Source organism: Idiotropiscis lumnitzeri, chromosome 11 (genome assembly GCF_059441095.1).
Source record: "Idiotropiscis lumnitzeri isolate Australia: NSW breed Sydney's pygmy pipehorse chromosome 11, RoL_Ilum_1.0, whole genome shotgun sequence".
Taxonomy (NCBI): domain Eukaryota; kingdom Metazoa; phylum Chordata; class Actinopteri; order Syngnathiformes; family Syngnathidae; genus Idiotropiscis; species Idiotropiscis lumnitzeri.
In genome coordinates this window covers 13,702,928-13,724,859 of record NC_142401.1, presented here as the reverse complement: position 1 = coordinate 13,724,859, position 21,932 = coordinate 13,702,928, and the positions used below count along the sequence as shown (strand labels likewise).

At 42.1% G+C, this 21,932-nt stretch overlaps 3 protein-coding genes across 4 annotated transcripts; 2 read left to right on the top strand and 1 right to left on the bottom strand.

The window, feature by feature from the left end:
• The first annotated feature begins 703 nt into the window (after positions 1–703).
• Positions 704–7,495, top strand: slc32a1 (solute carrier family 32 member 1). The gene is made up of 2 exons (XM_088309468.1): positions 704–1,589; positions 4,559–7,495. Exons 1-2 carry the CDS (start codon positions 1,185–1,187, stop codon positions 5,744–5,746), a joined length of 1,593 nt encoding a protein of 530 aa, XP_088165594.1. The 5' UTR covers positions 704–1,184; the 3' UTR covers positions 5,747–7,495.
• A 1,151-nt stretch (positions 7,496–8,646) lies between these two features.
• On the bottom strand, positions 8,647–14,036 carry aurka (aurora kinase A). Of its 2 annotated transcripts, none has more exons than XM_088310092.1 (8): positions 13,970–14,036; positions 12,793–13,140; positions 12,680–12,722; positions 12,403–12,594; positions 10,179–10,317; positions 9,940–10,088; positions 9,683–9,857; positions 8,647–9,147 (listed from the first exon to the last, which is right to left on the bottom strand). In XM_088310092.1, exons 1-8 carry the CDS (start codon positions 14,034–14,036, stop codon positions 8,965–8,967), a joined length of 1,296 nt encoding a protein of 431 aa, XP_088166218.1. In that variant the 3' UTR covers positions 8,647–8,964. The 2 variants fall into 2 exon arrangements, with proteins under 2 accessions (XP_088166218.1, XP_088166217.1); XM_088310091.1 differs by lacking the exon at positions 13,970–14,036 and having other exon boundaries at positions 12,793–12,974; positions 13,047–13,151.
• Positions 14,037–14,909: 873 nt separating this feature from the next.
• On the top strand, positions 14,910–20,629 carry wdr82 (WD repeat domain 82). The gene is made up of 9 exons (XM_088309082.1): positions 14,910–15,486; positions 16,105–16,202; positions 17,061–17,127; positions 17,202–17,301; positions 18,617–18,733; positions 18,805–18,960; positions 19,382–19,451; positions 20,098–20,240; positions 20,447–20,629. Exons 1-9 carry the CDS (start codon positions 15,326–15,328, stop codon positions 20,474–20,476), a joined length of 942 nt encoding a protein of 313 aa, XP_088165208.1. The 5' UTR covers positions 14,910–15,325; the 3' UTR covers positions 20,477–20,629.
• Positions 20,630–21,932: the final 1,303 nt, after the last annotated feature.

Here is a 21,932-nt window from a genome sequence, read left to right as displayed (position 1 = left end):
AAAAATACGAAAAACGCAATATCCCCCCGCCCATTAATAAAATCTTTGTCTTGAACGAGCGCCATTCTTCACAATGACACACGCGCGGGCGCGCGAACACTCTGATAATCCCTCGATGGATGAATGAATTATATATTTTTCATTTTACTTGAAAAAAAATCGAATGGACCAGACTGTCCAAAAATGCCAACTTGGAGGAAGAATATAGTCCATTTAAGGTCACTAAAAAAATCTACCGCTTACCATGCAAAATCTATTTTTTTCCGGCTAGATCCCAAAGAGAATCTGGTTTACTGTTCCACTTCCTTTACTTATTAAAAAGAGACAAAAATTATAGTTATTTTCTTTCATATATTTAACGGCAAGAGATGAAAAAAACCTAAAGATATCCTACATTTAGTTGCGATCCAAAGAGGTTGGCTTTTGGCACAAATCTCAGCCTCCTTTTATATGCGTAAACTTGGGCGAGATCGGAGGCCGCCGGAATGTCATTGGATGTCGGGCTGAAGTATTATGAATCGTGGCTCCGGGAGGGGGTGAGGAGGCAATGGGTGAATAGGGTGATGGTGGGTGTAGGGAGGAGAGGGGTACCGCAAGCACCTCCCCTAGAAATGCAGCAAATCTCTCCCGTGTTCTCCTGGTGCGGGGCTCTATCTACTAAAAAAAAAGGAGGGAGGGGGTGGAGCAGAGGGGGGCACTCAAGCCCACCCCCCTGAGCGCCACAGTACCGCATTGGCATCAGTGAAGGCACCTGAACGCACCTTCCACCCACCCCACGCACAAAAAAAGGGATATCATAAAGGCCTTACTTACAAAGACACTTTTTGGGGTCGGTGCGTAAAGGATTTACGCACGGCGTCTGGAGCCGAAAAGACAGTGAGGAGGCGTCGAGCATCAAGGAGGGGAGGACAGGAGACAGAAAGGAGAGAAGGTAGGCAGGATGCAGAAGCGGAGTAGCGACGTCTGAAGGTGAAATGAACCTGAGAAGAAGCACACTGAGGAAGAAGTGGAGATAGCAACTAAAAAAAATCTAATTAAAAAACCGCCGGTGTCTTACTCGGAATTAGTGCTTTACCCCCTCACCCACCCACTCTCGTGTCTTGTGGATGCAAAGAAGCGGACGCCGCCACCCAAAGTAGCCTCTTTTGTATCTTGGATAAGGAGAGGAGAAATTAAGCGCAAACATGGCGACGTTAATCCGGAGCAAACTGTCCAATAAACTGTCCAATGCGGCCACGACCGTCACCAACAAATCCCAGGCCAAAGTCAGCGGCATGTTCGCCAGGATGGGCTTCCAGGCCGCCACCGACGAGGAGGCGCTGGGATTCGCAGCCTGCGACGACTTGGACTACGACCACCGACAGGGCATGCAGATGGACATCCTGGCCGCCGACGACAAGGCGGCGGCGACGGAGGGAGGAGGAGGGGAAGGCGGGGAAGGCGGCTTGGATGGGGACAGCCACTACCAGCGGGACGGCACCGGGCCGTCGCGCTCGTCCTCCAAGGACGGGGGTTCGAACGAACTGTCCGAGGTCAGACCCAAGATCACGGCTTGGGAGGCGGGATGGAACGTCACCAACGCCATCCAGGTACGAACGCGCAACTCATCGACTTTGACGCAAATGGGTCTGATTGCTGCTCATCTCGTCGCTAGAATGAAACACACGCAGATGCGATCATCTCCTCCGCGCTTATTTTCCACGATCACTCACTTTCTGTTTTCTCAAACCTTCCTATAGTTAAAATAGAAAACAGTAATATACCAATTCAACGTTTTGCATGCGTATAACAATGCATTTCATATTATTTGAATGCATTTGGTGCGCAATTACGCGCGTCCGTGGCGCACCTAATCGCGCGCAGTGGGGAAATAAATGTGGGCGTGAACGAAACGAGTCGCCCCTCCACCCCCACCACCACCATCACCACCGGGAGTAAGCCTCGCTCGCAGACTTTGCGACAAAATAAATAAATAAATAAATAATCCTTTCTCGAGGTTTTTGACGTCACAGGGTGTCTTCCACGCCTCGTGGTGACGATAGAGGCGGGAGGGAAGACGGACGCGCTCAAAGCCAAGTGGAAAACCCACGCTACGTCAAAACGGGAAGGGGGGGGGGAGCGGGGGGTGGAGGCACGAAGAATGCCACTTAGTATTAGTACAACATTCAAGAGAATGTAGCCCTCCGCCATGGTGGAATAACCACACGTGACTGGATGAACCACTTCCAACAAACAGTGTGATCCGACCCAAATGCATCAATGTACAATCTGGATCAAATGTGGTATAAACTAGATTTGATATTAAATTGGAGCCTTTTGTTAGAATGATAAATGTCTGATGTTAAATGTACTGAACCCAACGAATCAGGGCTGGATTAATCTAGGTTTGTGATAGCTGGATCTGACCCTTCAAACATTTTTTAAATCAAAAATGTAATTATGACAAATTAAAATTGCTTTTAAATGGATCTGGTAATGGATGAAACTGGGTTTCGACATGGGAGCATTAAGGCAAGTGCCAAATTATCTGTCTGGATCAGAACTGGATGTAATTTTGTTTGGTTAGTGTGTCAGGCTCACAGTTCTGAGGTTCTTGCGTGGTTGTGTCTGGGTTTCCTCCCAGATTACTTTGTTTAATTTGGGTTTTTTTTCCCCCACACTAGAATCAAATCAATTCATAAATAAGAGGGAAGAGAGATTAACACATGATGGGAATCAAAATTACTGCCAAACAATCTTACAGGAGTTGGATCAAACCTGCTTTCAGGATCTTTGCATAATTTATATTTCGGAGAGATAAAGGCTATTGTGCTAAATGGGCAAATTTTATTAAAGTTTTTGTCAATCTGATTGGATCCAGATAATTCATAACAACTTCTGATCCCCCATACACGCAAAGATTTTTTCTCAAATAAAATCAGAAAGAGAAACAATACATACAAAAACACAAGCTGGATCAGCACCACATAAAAACCATTTTACTTTTTTTGCTGAATAAAGCAATGAAAAAAACGTTTTTGGGTGAGGAAGTAAAAATAAACAAAAATAATGTGGCTGCAGAAGTGTTCACACCCTCTTAGCTAGGGATATGAGGTCCGTATTAACCAACTAAAATGAAACTTCTTTTACATGAAAGTCAGCACACACCTGCCATCAATCAAAGTACCTTGGACGAAGACTATGGCTTCTTTTTTTAAGCAGTTACCTGAAGTTTCCGTATTGCTATTTGGAACTCTTCATAAATCCCTCCACCTTGACTAAGGCCCCAGCTACAGCTGAAGCAAACAGCACCAAAACATGATGTCTGCATACTTTCAATAATGAGCAGCATTGTGTTTGCGGCAAATATACTTCTAGGAATCATGGCCAAAAAGTTGAACATTGGTTTCAGTGGAACAGTGGTGTCACATTCAGAAAGTGAAAGTCCCGGCACTCAAAGAGCTCATTTACCTGGCTGTCGAGTAGGTGCAGCTGCGGCGAAAGCCAAACTGTGGCATTTATTTTCCAGACCTGGATTCGCCGTCTGTGCACTACACCATTATGTTTGGGAGATTTCATAAGTTTATTTTTCTTTGTAAGACAAAGTTTTCTTTCTGTCTTGTTCCTTGACCAGACATGTGAAGACAATTGCAGATTGTTATCACATGTCCTCAACTTGCCAGAAATGACTGCAGTCAATTCACTTACCAATTTTCTTGTCATCTTTTCACCAATTTTGGAGTGACATCATGTTTTCACTGTCACATTTTCTCCACTTGATGACAGCTGTTTTCACTTTGTTCCATAGCATATTTAATGCCTTGGAAATAATTTTTTCGACTCTTCTCCTGAATTATACTTCCAAAGGTGGCACCCCTCTGGTGCTACTGAAGTTCTCTTTGGATTATGGCTTGTGCTGTATGATGTGATTTCAAAAATGGAAAGAAAAGCCTAGTAGAACATCTGAAGTTTAACTGGGGTAGTCAGAGGCACTCTAAATGGCGGCAGGTGTGTGACAACTTTCATTTAACATGAGTGTAAATGTTTGTGGCTAATTCGTAACACATCTACATCCCCAGTTATAAGCGGGTGTGCACACTTACGCAACCACATTATCACAATGAGAGTTGGCCAGGTCATAAATCACATGGATAGTAAAAATATTTTTCAATGATTAATAATTAATAATTTAGCATTGGTCTAGCTTTTTATATTACAAAATCCTTGCATTTGAATGGGGGTGTGTATACTTTTGATATCCTTCATATATCCGATGTGGATATAATTTAGTTTGAGATTGATATTTTGTGACCCTGCCTATACATTTGATCCCATCAGATCAAGTAAGAAGGAGGACATATTCTTATATTTTTATCTAAACTGATGCAAAACACTCAAAATGGATTGGATGGCGGTTAGCCAATGTCATGTTCTGATACAATTTATCAGATGCAGTGAAAGGGCTCTTGGAAAATCACCTGACCATATTTTGATTTGAATCTAGTTTTTGGCGTCCTTGGCGGCGGTGACTTGATTACGTAGAATGACGCAAATCACTCCGCGTGTGTCCGCCTCACAGGGGATGTTCGTCTTGGGTCTTCCCTACGCCATCCTGCACGGGGGATACCTGGGCCTCTTCCTGATCATCTTCGCCGCGGTGGTGTGCTGCTACACGGGCAAGATACTGATCTCGTGCCTGTATGAGGAGGACGAGGATGGCCGCCTAGTGCGTGTGCGCGACTCATATGTGGACATTGCCAACGCGTGCTGCGCGCCGCGCTTCCCGGCGCTGGGCGGCCACGTGGTCAACGTGGCGCAGATCATCGAGCTGGTGATGACGTGCATCCTGTACGTGGTGGTAAGCGGCAACCTGATGTACAACAGCTTCCCCAACATGCCCATCTCGCAGAAGTCGTGGGCCATCATCGCCACGGCGGCACTGCTGCCATGCGCCTTCCTCAAGAACCTGAAGGCCGTGTCCAAGTTCAGCCTGTTGTGCACGCTGGCCCACTTCGTGATCAACGTGCTGGTGATCGCCTACTGCCTGTCGCGAGCGCGGGTGTGGGCTTGGGACAAAGTCAAGTTCTACATCGACGTCAAGAAGTTCCCCATCTCCATTGGCATCATCGTGTTCAGCTACACGTCGCAGATCTTCTTGCCGTCGCTGGAGGGCAACATGCAGAAGCCCAGCGAGTTCCACTGCATGATGAATTGGACGCACATCGCCGCCTGCATCCTCAAGGGCCTCTTTGCCCTAGTGGCCTACCTCACGTGGGCCGACGCCACCAAGGAGGTGATCACGGACAACCTGCCGCCGGGTATCCGCGCCGTGGTCAACATTTTCCTGGTGGCCAAGGCGCTGCTCTCCTACCCGCTGCCCTTCTTTGCCGCCGTGGAGGTGCTGGAGAAGAGCTTCTTCCAGGAGGGCGGCCGCGCCTTCTTCCCGGACTGCTACGGCGGCGACGGACGCCTCAAGTCGTGGGGCTTGAGCCTGCGCTGTGGCCTGGTGGTCTTCACACTTCTTATGGCCATCTACGTGCCGCACTTCGCACTGCTCATGGGCCTGACGGGGAGTCTGACGGGCGCTGGGCTCTGCTTCCTGCTGCCAAGCCTCTTCCACCTCAAGCTGCTGTGGAGGAAGCTGCAGTGGCACCAGGTCTTCTTCGACGTGGCCATCTTCGTCATCGGTGGTATATGCAGCATCTCCGGCTTCATCCACTCCATGGAGGGGCTCGTGGAGGCCTTCAAGTACAACATAGAGGAGTAGACTCCGAGCCGAGGGTATCCTCCGGCCCGCCTCCTCCTCCTCCTCTTTTCGCTTCTGTTCATGCGTAACAGCGAACGCTCGCAACCATCCAGTCTTGCGCACCACGCCGCTCTATGCCCTCCTGTCACGAGGCCTTGCATTAATACGACAAAATATCAGAAAACACAGCGGGTGTACCTAATAATTTGGCTGTGCAAATCCAAGAACCCGAAACAAAAAACTAATTTCCCCTTCATCGGCTTGACTAATGTTCATTTCTTTCCGGCAAGATGCTCGAAGATTATCCATCTGCCTCTGCTTCATTTTCTCGCTTGAGTTCGTGCGTAAAAGCGCATGCTCGTATCCATCTAGTCTTGCATTAATTCTTCAAAATATCAGAAGAAAATCAATAAGCATTCGTGTACCTGCTATTGTGGCAGCGTGCGCCCATGAAAAGCAAACACTAGTTCGTCTTCTACCCCTTAATCTGCTTGACTGACGCTCGTATTAAATACTTATTTCTTTGAGGCCAGATACGATCAAATAAATCTTTTGGCACTCCCGCGCTTCACGTTTCAATTTAAGCTCGCAACCATCTGGTCCTGCGCACTACGACGCGACATACGACCTCCTGTCACGAGGCCTTGCGAAAATAAACACAATATGCATTCGTCTGATGTGGGTGTGCCCATTTGGCATTGTACAGCTATAAGAACGAAAAACATCTTCTTCCTCGCAATCTGCTTGACTGGCACCCATATTAAGTGCGAATTTCTTTAAGGCCCGTTGCAATAAGATTAATCACCCACAGCCAAAAATGTCCAAACAACGGCAATAACCAGCAGTATAGAAACACAATAAAAACATATACAGCTCTGGAAAACAAGTAAGAAACCACAGGAAAATAAACATTTTCTCAGATTTACAGTTTTGAGTGAAAATGAATATTTTGTTTACGACCATAACTCCCAAATTCCAAATGTCAACATTGATATTTACTTCTAGAAAAAGAAAAATGGTCGGAATACCAAAACGTTTCAGTGTTTTTTTTTTTTCTTTTGAATTTTTTTTCCAGAGGTGTAGCTTATTTAGTCAATAAACGTATAGGAGATTGGACCTAACAAGCAGCTACTCAAACTATGCACTGAATGTATGCTATTTAGCGCGCGCACGCGCACGCAGCACGCGCATATACACGCACACACACACGCACACACACACGCCTACACACGAAGGAAAGGAAACTTGGAAGGGGATATTTAAATTTTAAAAAATGTAGTAGATTGGATAAATTAGCAGTTTTTCGTTATAGCTTTGATTGGCAGCTCCTAAATCCAAATCCTCCCTCTGCACATACAAAATGCTGTTTATCATCACATTCCAAACACGTGGCCTGCTATCATATGAAATGATGAATTTCGGTGTACGGAAAATCTTGATTAAAAAAAGGAAGCGAGAAAGAGAGGAAAACGTGCATACGGACATTTTTCATTCTGTGCAATCAAATGGGGTCCTGTGGAAATGTTATTTCAAAAAAGAGAAAAAAAACAACAAACGTACTTGTAGTGTGTTTATTATTATTATTGTGGTTTCAAAACAGATGGAATGTATATCGCAAAGTCGTTATCATATATTGTGGAAATTAATATTAAAGAATAACAAATTAAAATAAGTGAAATTATATTGTAAAAAAATCATGTGTGGTCTTATGTAACACTAAAACGGTCAGAACATGTATTTTTTTTCTCAGTAATAAAGAACAGAAAATGATGTAGAAAGTAGTTGCACTCTTTTTTTTATATGTAAAAGGAATTGTTTGGGAGACGGTCAAAAAAATCGTTTAAAAAAAAATCCACAATCAGTGAGTCTGCTCCCCATTTTGATGTATGGGGCATTCAAAAATGCATATTTTTTTTAACACCGTATCTCCCCATGGCCTTCCCCTCCCCACAGAAAATATGCGTCAAAGTCTTTTGAGGGGATGAAAAACGGAATGAATATGATCGACTCAAATTCTCCACTTGACCTTGGTTGTTGAACAAAAATTGTGCTAAAAGTGCGTTTAGGAATTCACTTTAACGCCTTACCACTATTAGGGGACATGGTGCACCAGTGCGTCAGGCAGTCCAGATGGAAACAGTTCAAGAACGATCTGCTCATTGGTTTAGATTTAGAACAAAGGCTGTGTTCGGAAATTAATGAGAGGAAATGCGCTTTGCCTGGCGTTAGGGCGTCAAAGTGATCCGTAAATTGAGTATTTGTTGTTGGGGCGGGGTTCGGTAAATAAATCATGCATATTTTTGATCTTGGCCTCCCAAAGACAAACGTTTATGTACGTGAACTCATTTGTGCATTTAAAATTCCTGCAGGGGAGTGAGGTGAGACGAATTTCAATTCACCCCCCGCGTACAAAAACAAAACGAAAATAAAAATAGGAACATAATTTAGTAAACGCCTTTGCTCCGCTACAGGCCTTGGCCTCCTGCGTGTTAAAAAAAATATACGATTTTGCGTTCCAATGATACAACGCTGTTACCTGTTCATGTGCAGTGTAGATTGCAGCAGCGTCCGCAACTCGGCACCGTAGTGAATAGTGAACAGGTGTGGATTATAGTGTTTATGTATATCATGTGAGTGTTACAAAAATAGGCCCAGTCCAGAAGGGGTAAATTACATAGAATAATGTCACTTTAAATCCTAGTTGTACATGTAAATCACCCAAGAAGTCAAATATTCAACATTAAATGCACGGAATTGTGTCATCGCTTTTTGTGCATTCGCAACGATCACGAGTAGCAGCACTTGTGAAATACGTCAATTGGAACGTGCTGCAATAGAACCCAATTTTCCTGAAATGTACTATTTTTACAATATAAAGTAAAAATATTGGACGAAATAGAAGAAAGCCAATACAGCGTGTGTCTTATTAGGATTCAGGACTTTTATTTGAGCTTCAAAAGCAAGTCGAACACAAAGAGACAGGGAAATAAGTCACAATCGTTATGGGCGATAGTGGTGCACTGGCGGCCCCTGCTGTCCAAAGACAAAACAGCGTTCACAGCAAAAAAAGGGGAAATTGCAGGAGGATATGATCTTATTTCAAGTAACCCCATCTCAAGAGACAATAAAATCCATAGTCATTAGAAGAAAAAGAGTGAAATATTTACAGGAAGTGGAATTGTAAGTAAGTGTGGCTCAAGTCGTCTGTACACAATAACATCAGCTTGAAATGATTTGCATCAGTGGCCAGGCTCTTCTGTGCTGTGGGCGCTGGGCTTCTTGGTGGAGTTTTGGACCACCCACGGGTGAGCGAGAACCTGTCGTATGGGCAGTCTGTGCGCAGGGTTGTGAATCAGCAGGAGAGAAATTAAATCTTTGGCCAGAGCGCTGACGCTCGACTGCGACGGGTACGAGAACTCCACCTGGGCCGGGAAAAGATCATTGATGAGGTTTAAAATGACATGCACTTAATCAAAATAAAAAAAACAATTCTATACAGTATTTCTTTCAACATAAATTAGCAACACAGTTGCTCAGGTAACAACCAATCACAGCTCGGCGAAAGTATTTTCTTAAGCTGATGAAGCGGATGAAAATTTGTGGATTTTGCTGCTTAAACCATATTCCACAAAAGCATTATTAATCGGAACGTCATCTTAAACCTTAAGGGGACACATGGAACAAAAGACAATTTGGGGGTTGACTTTAACTTTGAAAAAACAACAGCTTTTTCCTTCTATTGAACAAATAAAATAATGAAGGATCAAGTATTGTAAAACAGTCAAATTTACCGTCTGTAATCCGTATCTGTTGTAGAAAATTGAAATGAACCCCCCCACCACACACCCATGTCCTGTTTTCGTTTTAAATTGGCTATTGGAATTGGATTCTGCCAAATATCTGAATCAAACTAAATAAATAAATATTGTCCAGCCCCAAGTGGACTTGATGCCTTACCCTGGATATCCTACGATATGTGTCCTCGTGAGATTTGGTTTCAAATGGTGGTTTCCCAACCAGGAACTCGTAGCAAAGCACACCGAGACTCCACAGGTCCACCTTTTCGTCATGGGTCTTTCCTTCGATCATCTCGGGGGGCAAATAATCCAATGTTCCACACAAAGTCGACCTCCTGCACAAGGAAAGGTGGGAAATTAGCCAATTATATACCATCTTAACTCACACCCAAAAAAAATAAATAAATAACCAAGCACCTGGATGAGGGCGTGTGAACGGACCAACCGAAATCAGCGATCTTCAGCTCCCCGTTGGCACCCAGGAGGAGGTTCTCGGGCTTAATGTCCCTGTGGATCACCTTCCTTGAGTGACAGTAGTCCAGGGCGTCCGCCAACTCCATGATGTACTAGAATGGCACAGTGACCATAGTCAGTGCAACAGGGAGGCTGCTTTGGATGCCAAAACAGCACCCACCCCTCCAAAAAAGACAACTTACTGTGGCACTACGATCTTCAGAGAAAAATCCACAGCGCTGCAGCTCACCAAAGAGCTCTCCCTTGGGGGCGTACTCAAGAATGAGGTAAACACGGGAATCGTCGTGGAAATAGCCGTAAAGGCGCAGTATGTTGGGGTGCCTGCAGAGAAGCATTTGGAATAAGTGCAGCAAGTTTTCCAGAGCCACATGCAATCCCAAATCTAGAGACTGTGAGCATAATTGTTACAAATGCCAGCTGTTTTTCAGTGTGCACGAGTTGGTTGTATTAGTGCGAGTGCATGCGTTTTAATGTTCCCTCCAACAGAGGCAGTGTATTAGACAGTGTGATCAAAAATCACTATTTCATTCTTCTATAGATTCCTCATTGTGTCTTTAAACTTCACCTTTAATCCAAAAGGGTCACTTAGTTCAACACACAAAAGTGCAAAGCATAAACTTAAAAACTTGTAGTGTCTATGATACCATATGGCAGAGGTATTCAATTAAAAGTCACAGAGGTCCACGACTAAAATTTCTTCCAATTAAAAGGTCTGAACCAAAGTCCAACTTCCCTTAATGTCTAGCCTATGTTCACATTTTTATATAGTTTCAATATTTAGTCATTTTCAACAGAGCACACTTATATACTAAATATTTAGCAATGTTCCCATAAAAACACCTTTGCCATTCAAACAAATATAAGGCGTTTATTTCACATTCAAGAAAATGTGGCTCCAGGAACTTAAGGGTGCCACTTCCAGAAAAAAAACAGTAAAATATCTCCTGCAGAAATATATCAAGTGCTAAGCATTGGGTTAACATCTTTTACCTTTTTTTTTTTTTTTTTTTTTTTTAAATCAAAGAGTTATCAGCCTAAAAAAAACGGAAAGCCTAATTATCCGAGTAAAACAGGTCAACATGTTCAATACACAATCAATAAAAATGGCTGTCCTCATGAAAAACTAGTTCAAAATGAGCTTTGACACCACCTTTTCTTTTGAATATTTTTTTAACTTCTCTTAATGAGAAAAATTAGTTTGTGACTGCCCTGCCAGTGATTTAAAATCTGTGTTGGAAGGAAGTCAGGGCCATTGGGATTTGGTAGATTATTTCACACATCTGGGCTTTGTGTTTTCCTTCAAATAATGTTTGTGCAACCACATTTAAGCACTCCTTCACAACTTCCCCATCACTGAATGTTTTTTTATGTTTCCCCAAAATCCATGATACTTATAGTGAACATTCGTTTGCATGCCGCTGGGCTGTAAACAAAAATGCAAAAATCTGTTATGCTGCACTCGAAGTTCGATGTTTTTGCTTGTGCTCACCTCAAACATCAGCGGATAACTTTGCACAAAAGGGCGGTGCTTTGTTTCGTGGTGGCGCTTCGCAATGTTGCGACAGTTTCGGAGGATATGATGCACACTGGTTTTGAATCGGCTGCAGCCAGAACAAAACTAAATTTCTCCGTCCATTCATTTAAAACAACACGCATCGACCTTGCTAACTTTTTAGCAAGGCATACTGTCAGTAGAACTCTCTGCCGGTCTGCTGCGCAATTGGCAGTGGATCATAAACAAAAGATTTGATTGGCTCAAATCAGTGACGCCTTTTCCGTATTAACTAGAATTGCAGCGTCAATGTTTGCGAATGCGCCCTGAAAAAAATTCATCATAGATTGGTCATGGGTCCGGTCCGAACCATTTGTCCGTCCGGATCCGGACCGTGGTCCGCCATTTGGGGATGCCTGCCATATGGCTTCATGAAGCAGCGCCTAGCGCGGTGGTGTGTGATGACAACAATCTGTGTGAGTGTCTGAGTGAGAGCTGAGGCTGACAGCAGCTCCAGTGCAAATGTACGCATTGTATTCACTGTTCTCCTGACAGCATCTATTAGTGGCAATGTTACAAGTGGCCATCATATTGGTGTCATCTTCTAATAAACACAAATCAGCACTTCAAACACCTTCACAATCCATCAATAAAAAATAACTTTTACGACAAAATAACTGATCATTGAAGTGCATGACATCTTACTGCCTCAAGTTTTTAGGGAAAGTGATGCCTTTTGAAATGTCACTAATCTTGACACACTGACTTGTAGAACTCAGCGGAATTTCAAATCTATATTGCAGTGCTGCTTACTACAAGCGCGAAAAGGCAACAGGATACATCCTGGTGGTTAGTTTGCAAACAGCAACAAATATGGCAAGTTTAAGCCTTATTAATATTGTTTTGTTTTTTACCTGAGGTGGGATTGGATTTCCACTTCTCTCCTCAGCTGGTGCTCCACACCGGCCTTCTCCATCTGCTTTTTGAAGAGCACCTTCAGGGCCAGGATGAATTTGGTCTGGCGCTCTCTAGCTAGGTAGACGTTGCCAAACTTGCCCTTTCCCAGCGGACGGCCGATTTCAAAGCAGTCTAGAGTCCAGTGCTTCCTGCACCACCCCAGAGAAAAAAATAGAGTGTCAACACAAAACAATAAATAAAAATGGCATATTGGAAAGGTGTAGAAAGATGTACTTAGATGACGCTGAGTCTGCAGAATCTTTCTTGGCCGGTTTCTCTGATAAAAAAAGCACATATTTTGGCAATGGGCAACCAAAACACCAAGCAAACATTTTACATGACCATACTTTGTGGCATCTCCGGTTTTGCAGATATGGCCGTTGCTGGTTTAGTGGCACGCACAATAGGTTTTGCTATCCCCAGGTTCACCCTGGGCTGGTTTCGCTGGACAGCAGTTTTGGGCTGCAGATTTGCATTTGTGGTCGCCAGGTTGACATTCTGATCGGCTGGTTCAGCAGACTTGGTGGCACTGGTTAGGTGAGGTTCAGACTTATTATGTCTTAATGGCTGCACACAGCGCTGAGGCCCATTGGACACTGACAAAACACGTTGTGGTTTCTGGGACGGAGCAACTAAATGCTTAGAGACCATATGTGACTGGTGGGACACAGGGATGCGCATTGGTCCATCCTCAGCTAGCTAGAATGAAAAGAAAACAATATGATTTGTGAAAAAGACAGTATAAGCTACACTGGAAGTTTGAGGACTCTAGCATGCATGTAGCCAATTACTACGACGTCACATTTTTTGGCTCAGTGTATATGCTCTTTAAAAAAAATAAATTAGAATAAATAATATATTCATTGCAAAAAAAAAAAAACACTTACTGTACCTTATGTTGAGCTAGATGGTACCAGCTGATGAGCTTTTAACGTCGACCACTGCAACTGTGATCGGAACCTTTCTCTTTATTGAGTTTATCACCCTATTTCACTAGGGTCAACCCCACAATGAGTCTCATCTGTTTGTCAGCCTAATAGAAGCCTTCATCACGCTGCTGTTCACTGTCAAGCCAGCTGGCTGTCAGCAAGTGGTCAATGCTAGACACGCTTGGGTGCCTAGCAATGCCCAGATCGCAACAAATCACACCCACACAACCGAATAGAGTTATGGAAAATCTTCAAACTTCTCCCAAGGATCTACAAGTCCCTCTACGCCTTGGCCCCACCACATATGACAAACCGCCTCCATTCCTCGACCCCTGCCTAGAAGTCCTCCCACCCCATGAACTGTCTTCGCAAAAAAAAAAAAAAAAAACACGGATTCTGCTTGCATAGACAATTTTAAAAAATAATAAATCCTACCCACCACCTGACAGTGCGACATGTATATTTTGTTCTTCTCAGGACCAGGACAATGGGAGTTAATATAAGGTGTGTGACTACATAAACTCGATCAGCCCTTCAATGCCTCTTAATGTTAATTTTAACTGTCGTGGACCAATAATTCAGTTGAGAATGCCACTTGCCTTCATTTCAGGCCTCTGAATCTTCAGCTCGTTTTGCAGTTTGACCCTGGCAGCGGTCTCCATAGTCTGATGGAGGGCAGAAAAACAATAGTACAAAAATAAAAGATACGCAGTGCAGTGCTTTTTTGCCAGTCACTTGGCGACATTTTGCACTGCCGAAACAATAAAGATAGCCATGGGCGAACAACGTCTCGCGACACCATTAGCGTTTTAGTTGTGGTTAAAACGAAAATAACCGCTTTTAGTCCCGCAATGGGCCAGGAATGGCTATCGCGAACACTAAATAACGTAACCGTTTTAGAGTTAACTTGTTGTCAAACTTACCAAAGTGTATGAAATTACACAACGACGCTGACGAACCACTGCAGAAAAAGCTCGATGGTCGGCAACGTTCACCTCGCTTACGTTACAATTGTTTCACTGCCGCGGACATAAGGGAGCCAGTAATTAGGATTGATTTGACCTACGACGTCTTGAAATCACGACACCTTTAACAATCGTTTATTTTTTTAAAATAATAATAGAAAATTGATAATGCAGAAAATTCTGAACGTAGGGTCGAGTCGTTTAATTTCAAAAGTCCCTCGCTTCCGAATCTTTTAAGGTCAGAACGTTCTCCTATTGGCTGAGAGTATGCACTCTTCGCTCCCTCATTGGCTGAAAACGATTGAAAATTGACGTCACACAAAGAAGAAGAGAGCAAGAACGAAAAATGAACATGTCATCTTTGCAGTATGGAAAACAACAGTGTCATTAAATCAACATGATAATATTAATAAGACGTTTAAGAAATACTGTAAGACATTGTGTTACTATTAGTGTGGTTGAAACGGTTGTGCCCGAAGTAACACTACGCGAGACTTGAGTACGAGAGTGGTGTGTGATTGGTGGATAATAAAGAAGTGAGCGGAAATGCGTGTGTCGTCGAAATGTAGTAAACAATAACCTGTAGAGCTGTTACAATAAATCTCAGAACAGCCGCGGTGTTTCGCGATACTACAATGTGTTTTGTTTATCGGAATATGGTCGTCAAACCCGCATAAAAAAATAATTCGGATTGTGTCAATCTCGCGATAAATCCAACGTCACGTGGTTTCACTGTTGCTTTGTGGGGAACTGCGCATGTGCGACACCGACATTACGCGGGCGTTGCATCAAGTAATGGTTGCGGCGAAAGAAATATTATCGCTTCATATTTTCTGTCGAAAACGACGGTTATCGCCGCGCAAGGTATCTTAGAACATTGTATACGCAAGGTGTATTAAGAAGTTTGACGGTGTGCGAAGAGGCTTTTGGAAGCCCCCGTAGGTACACAGACACAGAGAGTGAGTGAGTGAGGGAGGGAGGCCGCCATGAAGCTGACGGACAATGTACTGCGGAGCTTCAGGGTGGCGAAGGTTTTCCGGGAGAACACGGACAAGATCAACTGCTTTGACTTCAGCTCCAACGGAGAGTCGATCATATCGAGTAGCGACGACGATTCGCTCGTGTTGTACGACTGCCAAGAGGGGAAGTAAGTGAAATGGGGTCGTTTTCCGCCCACCAACCCATACACACATCTGGTCTATTAGCTGACATGCTAACGCTAGTTAGCATCCACGGCCTTTGATTATTGTCTGTAGGGCAATTGGCGAGGTTGGGTAAGTAAAAAAAGAACAACAAAAACGATAAGACAATTTATAGTTTGATAACATCGCAATTTCCTTTAATGGCCTTCAGTGGTTAGCACGTCTGCCTCGTAATTCTGAGGTTCTGCGTTCGAATCTCTCGGAGGACTCCCGTCTGAGTTCGAATCCCTCTTTTGACTTCTGTCTGAGCCAGCTGTGAGAATGCTTTTGTTTGTCTTCATGGGCCCTGCATCTGGCTGGTGATTATTCCAGGTTGTATAATGTCTTTTGATTGGTACTTAATGTACTTGTAATCATCATAATGTAATCACTTTGAAGGCAGCTGTGCTTGCCTTTTAAAGTGCTCTGTCAACAAAGTTGAGTTGACTATCCTGCTTCTCTCACCCAATGTCAACTGTTGTAGGCTACAGCGTAATCGGAATGACGACAAGCTTTATAGAAGTTGGATGATAGAAAAAAATTCCTGCCATTCTAATAATTTTCTTTCTAAAATGTGTTCCCAGACCCAAGAGGACGCTCTACAGTAAAAAGTATGGTGTGGATTTGATCAGGTACACACACGCAGCCAACACGGTGGTCTACAGTTCCAACAAAATCGATGGTATGTTGACGTAAGTTTGTTTTTTATTATTATTATTGGAAGCCAAATATGTGACTTATGATTTTTGTTTTGTTAACGGCAGCCGCCCCTCACCACTAAATTAAATAATAAAGATAAAGATGTCCTTTATTAGTCCCACAATGGGGAAAATGGGTCCTTTGTCCACTGCAAGATGACATATGCATATTATTCTACTGTAATTTACTATTTCCCACGTGTTTAAGATGGATTGTTACTCTTGGTCCAAGTGTCCAATTACAATTTAATGCCTACATGTGAAAGTCTGTCTTGCTTTCTAGTTGGAGGAAATTTATGAAAATAGCAAACTTGAAGGAGTAATATCAACCCCTAAGACTATTAAAACATATTCATTTGAATTCTGCATGTAGTAAATCTATTTGTTTTGTCTGTATTACAGTTTTCCTCTATTGGTCATTTGTGCATGGTTTGATGAGTCAAAATGGCTGCCACTTTCAAATTGTGGCAACTCTTTGTCGGTTTTAGTTTCCACACTTAATGTGTAATAAGCGCAGCAATTTAAGGACATACTGTATATCTTATCATACTTCACCTTGCCAGTTAAATGTTAGGCTATTGTTCGTGTGCTCGTTTGTGTTTGTGTGCGTCTCCAGGATACTCGCCACACGACTGCTCGCTCTGGTCTGAGGTAGTTGTTTGTACAGTTTTTGGGTCTATGATTGTTCCCCACACTGGAGCTAACTGTACAAATGACTGCCTTGCCCATGTCCGAGCACACTCATCTCAACTATGCAGGCTTGGTTTTTGTTCCTTAAATTGTTGCATAGAATGAAAATGACCAATATTAACCAATATTTTTTCATTGTGTCATCCCCCAAGATACAATCAGATACTTGTCCCTTCACGACAATAAATACATTCGCTATTTCCCTGGGCACAGTAAAAGGTGAGTGCTGCTTTCCCAATGTTTTTTTTTTTGTTCAGGTGCATTGATTTAATTGACTTGACTGTTGTATTCAGAGTGACGTCACTCTCCATGTCTCCCGTGGATGACACCTTCATTTCCGGTTCTCTGGATAAAACCATAAGACTGTGGGATCTGCGCTCTCCAAACTGCCAGGTAATGCAGATGTATCATGCGTGTTTTTTTTTCGTGCAAGTTTTTGTTCTACATCGAAGCTTGGAATAAATTGTTCCAATAAATTGTGGAAATAAGTTGAAGGGATGGTGTTTGGCCAAGAGAAAAGAGTGTGCATGTTTCATAATTTTTACATAAAAAATATTCAAAGGTCATTAGCTGGCTAATTTCCCATTTACATCCACTTACCGGCTGGGAGTATCTTGTAATGCAATGTTATTTTAAGAGGAAAATGAAAGACTTCCACCTCTGGGTAATAGCTTTAAGTGTGCTGGCATGAGCATGAATGACGGTCTGGAGAAGTAGTTACACTCTTTAGATGTCCCAGACAAGGATATAGGACATATTTCACATGCAAAGGGATAAGTTACATACTAAACGTTAACAGATAACTAAACAACATTGCTATTGACCTTTTTCCCTACACCCCATGCATACCAATTCATGGATGCCGTCTGAAGTAGTTACACACGCAAGACAGGCTGTGTGTGTTTCTGTCAGCCAAAATTGTCATCCTGTGGTGTGATTCATGGTATTACATGTGTTGGAACAACTAGAGGGCAGACTATACCTTGAGTACAATGTTACTGCAGGGAAAACGAAAAAAAAAAAAGATTAGTGTTGTTGCAAGCAGTTAATAAAGGCGGCTCTGTGGTAACAGCAGAGAACCATAGTCTTTCTTTTTAAAATAACCCAACACAACACATTTATGGTTACTTGACCTGATTAGGGACAATTTCACCCATAAAGACAGTAAAAGCATAGATATTTCAACATGTACGATGCAACAACACATGTATACAAATCGTATAACAACATTCACAGGCATATGTTCTTTATCTTCTACAAAAAATGTCTATGACAGCATCTTACTGAGTTGCTTACTGTAGTAGTGGAAGATGAGTCTGCATAACCTAGGAGTATGCTGCCTCCCAGTGGCACACAAGGCATACAAGGAGCAATGAATTGGATTATAGCATTAAACCATAATGCACAAACTGTTAAAAAATATTAAATTTATGACTGTGTTTTTATAGACTACAATATTATAGCGGGCTATGAATTTTCTTTATTGAAATACACAAATTACACTTTTGCACAGGGGTGAGGCTGGAACAGATTAATGGCATGCCATTCACTTCAATGGGGAAAGATGATTACCGATACAAATATCCTGAGTTAAGAGCATGGTCACAGAATAAATTAAACTGGTCTCTCTCGGCACCACTGTATTTGTATGCAAGCTTTTAGAAAGTCACTTCAACGTCCTGTCTCACCAACCTGTTGTCGTGCACAGGGTCTTATGCACCTCCAGGGGAAGCCGGTGTGCTCGTTTGATCCAGAGGGGCTCATTTTCGCAGCGGGCATCAATTCCGAAATGGTGAAGCTTTACGATCTGCGGTCATTCGACAAGGTGAGCGCACGACTATGAAACGTGCGGAGACACCGAGCAGCTTCACATTCGTCCTCCGCCTCTGTCCGCAGGGTCCCTTCGCGACCTTCAAGCTGCAGTACGACAGGACCTGCGAGTGGACGGGACTCAAGTTCAGCAACGATGGCAAACTCATCCTCCTCTCCACCAATGGCGGCGCCCTTCGCATCCTAGACGCATTTAAAGGGGCCGTGCTGCATTCTTTTGGGGTGAGACAAACATGACAATTTGGATTGTATTCAGCGCAATTTCAATAAAATGGAAACATGATGTCATAGAGCTATTATTGAAACCATTTAAATTTGTTTATTGATGTGGTTGTACTTTGCAGTGAATTACAACTGTGACATAGTAAAAAGCGCTGTTTCATTAACTAAAATGTGTGTTCTTAAAAAAAAAAAAAATCACCACTGATGGGACACGGTAATTTCTTCGAAATGTTGTTAAAGGGATCATTTGAAAATGTAAACGCTGGCAGATATTAATAGAAAGTGTTGCAATATGATGTTTATCTGTTTATTATTCAGAGAACATTTTAAACAGTTCAATGTTGCATAAATGAATATTTAGAGAGCCGATAAAACTGATCCGAGTGAGCAGCATCACTAAGTGTTGTTTCTGTACCCGCAGGGCTACAACAACAACAAAGGTGTCACACTGGAGGCCTCATTCACACCTGACTCGCAGTTTGTAGTCATCGGTAAGTTTTGGTATGGCCTATGTGTAGCCCCTTCCGTACAGAAATCTTGCAAAAGTGACACATCAGACCATTCATTTGCTTTTGCCTTTTACGGATTTATGGAGGAATTTCTTGAAAGGAACAACTTTCAATTTTGTGTATAAAAGATATAAAATATATAGAAAAATATAGTATAAAAAAAGTTGAACCCCTTCTGATAACATTTTTTGTAACATTAAAAAAAAAAGTTAGATCCTGTTGTTAAATGCATTGTAAATTTTTTAGACAATGCATTTAAAAAAAATACCAATTACAATATGACAAATAGAATGTTTTGGGAATTTTTTTTTAAATTGCTATACATAAAATACAAGTTTAAAAGTTTACAATTTATTTAAAAAAATCTTTGTAATGTTTAAATAAAATAGTATATTTAATAGAACTAAATAAAAATGAGATTAAATCACTAATTAAAAGAGAAAGTTACTATCCTGTTTCTGTTTCTCCCTTAAAAAAACATTCACAAGACTAATTGCACTCAACAGCTTTTAAATGAAACAACCTACCTTCGAAAGTATAATAATGATGATGATGATAATAACAATAACAACATGAGATCAGGTCTCCTTTCTGGCTGGGCTTAAATTTGCAATTGTTTGTGTCGCAGGCTCAGAGGACGGGAAAATCCACGTGTGGAACGCCGAGAGCGGCATGAAGGTGGCCGTGCTGGACGGCAAGCACACGGGGCCCATCACGTGCCTCCAGTTCAACCCCAAATTCATGACGTTCGCCAGCGCCTGCTCCAACATGGTGAGCAAGAGCCACAACATCACATGCTCGCACCCGCTCGCTTTGTGGAATGCAGATGCAAGACTAGTTTATTTGTTCTCTGCAGGCTGTAGGCAAAGTTATAAAGCGTAACATTCAGCTTTAGGGAAAAACGTGCGGGACTTTTTGAATCCTCGTAAAATACACATGCACACAAGTGTCTTTAAATTATACGCTTGTTTTTTCAGGCCTTTTGGCTTCCCACCATCGACGACTGAAGTGTGAAACGGTGGCCAGCAGGGGGCAGCGCCTCATCATCTTTTTGCGAGCCAATAAATTGTAAATATGTTGTGTGCAGAAGTGGAGTATGTGTCCATTTGTTTTTTTTATATATATATTATTTTATAATAAAAGCTTTCCTTGGAAACTTATGGGTGTTTGTCCATTTTATTTATTTATTTTTGTATTTTGTATAATTCTGACTAATTCTTGAGGAATATAGTTTTCAGAGATAGTCTCACCTCAATCATTTGGGGCTTCATAAGTGATAAGTGCAACTTATGCAATCAAATGCCAAAGAGTGAAACTCTCTAAGGCAGTGGTCCACAACCTTTTTGGGACCGGTAACGGGGTGGGGGTGTTTGCTGGCCGCATATTTTGCAGAGCGGCCTTCGTATGTGATATGGTTTTTGCGAGCATGTGGGTTTAATATTGGTGTAATGCAATCGAGACAATTAGCATGACATGCGTCAACTGCAAGATTTTGTATTTTCTTCTTTCATCTGTGTGGCCTTCCACGGCCCGGTCCAAAGTGAGTATCACTGCTCTCAGACACCTCCCCAAGGTTCAACAGTTGTCAAAAATATTGTCATACCCACTGATTCAATTCAAATCATCGTGTAACAGCATTAAATATAATTAGCATGAGTTTATATTATATTATAATATATTTAATATTCTTAAATTTTATATTATTTAATAGTGTGCTGAAAATAACTAAAAACATAATTTAACAAGAAGAGCCCATTGTCTTGACTCCTACCCACTACCATGACCTGGATGACCGTCGATCTACCAGACAAAGAAAAAAAATGTTTTGCAATACATTTAAATTGGTATTGTGAACGTAGTTTAAAAATGGTGTCAGCAATTGCTGGTCGCTATTAGATAAACAATATCAAGTATTCTTTTCTGTTCTGACATCAACCCAATTTTTTATATCACAACCCCAATTTTAATGAGGTTGGGACGTTGTGTTCAACATGAAAACTGAAAACAATGATTTGCTAATCATGTTCAATACATATGTAATTAAATACAGAAACAAGATATCAAACATCCAATTTGATACTTTGTTTTTAGCAACTAATCATTTACTTAGAATTTTATAGCTTCAATAGCGTTCCAAAGCGCTGGGACAGGTGGCAAAAAAGACTGAGAAAGTTGACGAATGCTCAACCAACATCTGTATGGAACATTGGTGAACAGGCTAATTGAGAGATTTTGGGTGTTATGATTTGGTATAAAATCATTCACAAGCATAGATGTGTCATTGTGAACAACTGCATGAGAAAATAGTCTAACACTGCGTGAGAGACGACTAACAGTTTAAGGACAATGTTACTCAGTGTACAATTGAAAGGAAATTAGACATTTTTACAATCCATAATATCAAAGGTTTCAGAAAATCTGGAGAAATCACTTCATGTAAGCGGCAAGGCCGAAACCCAACAT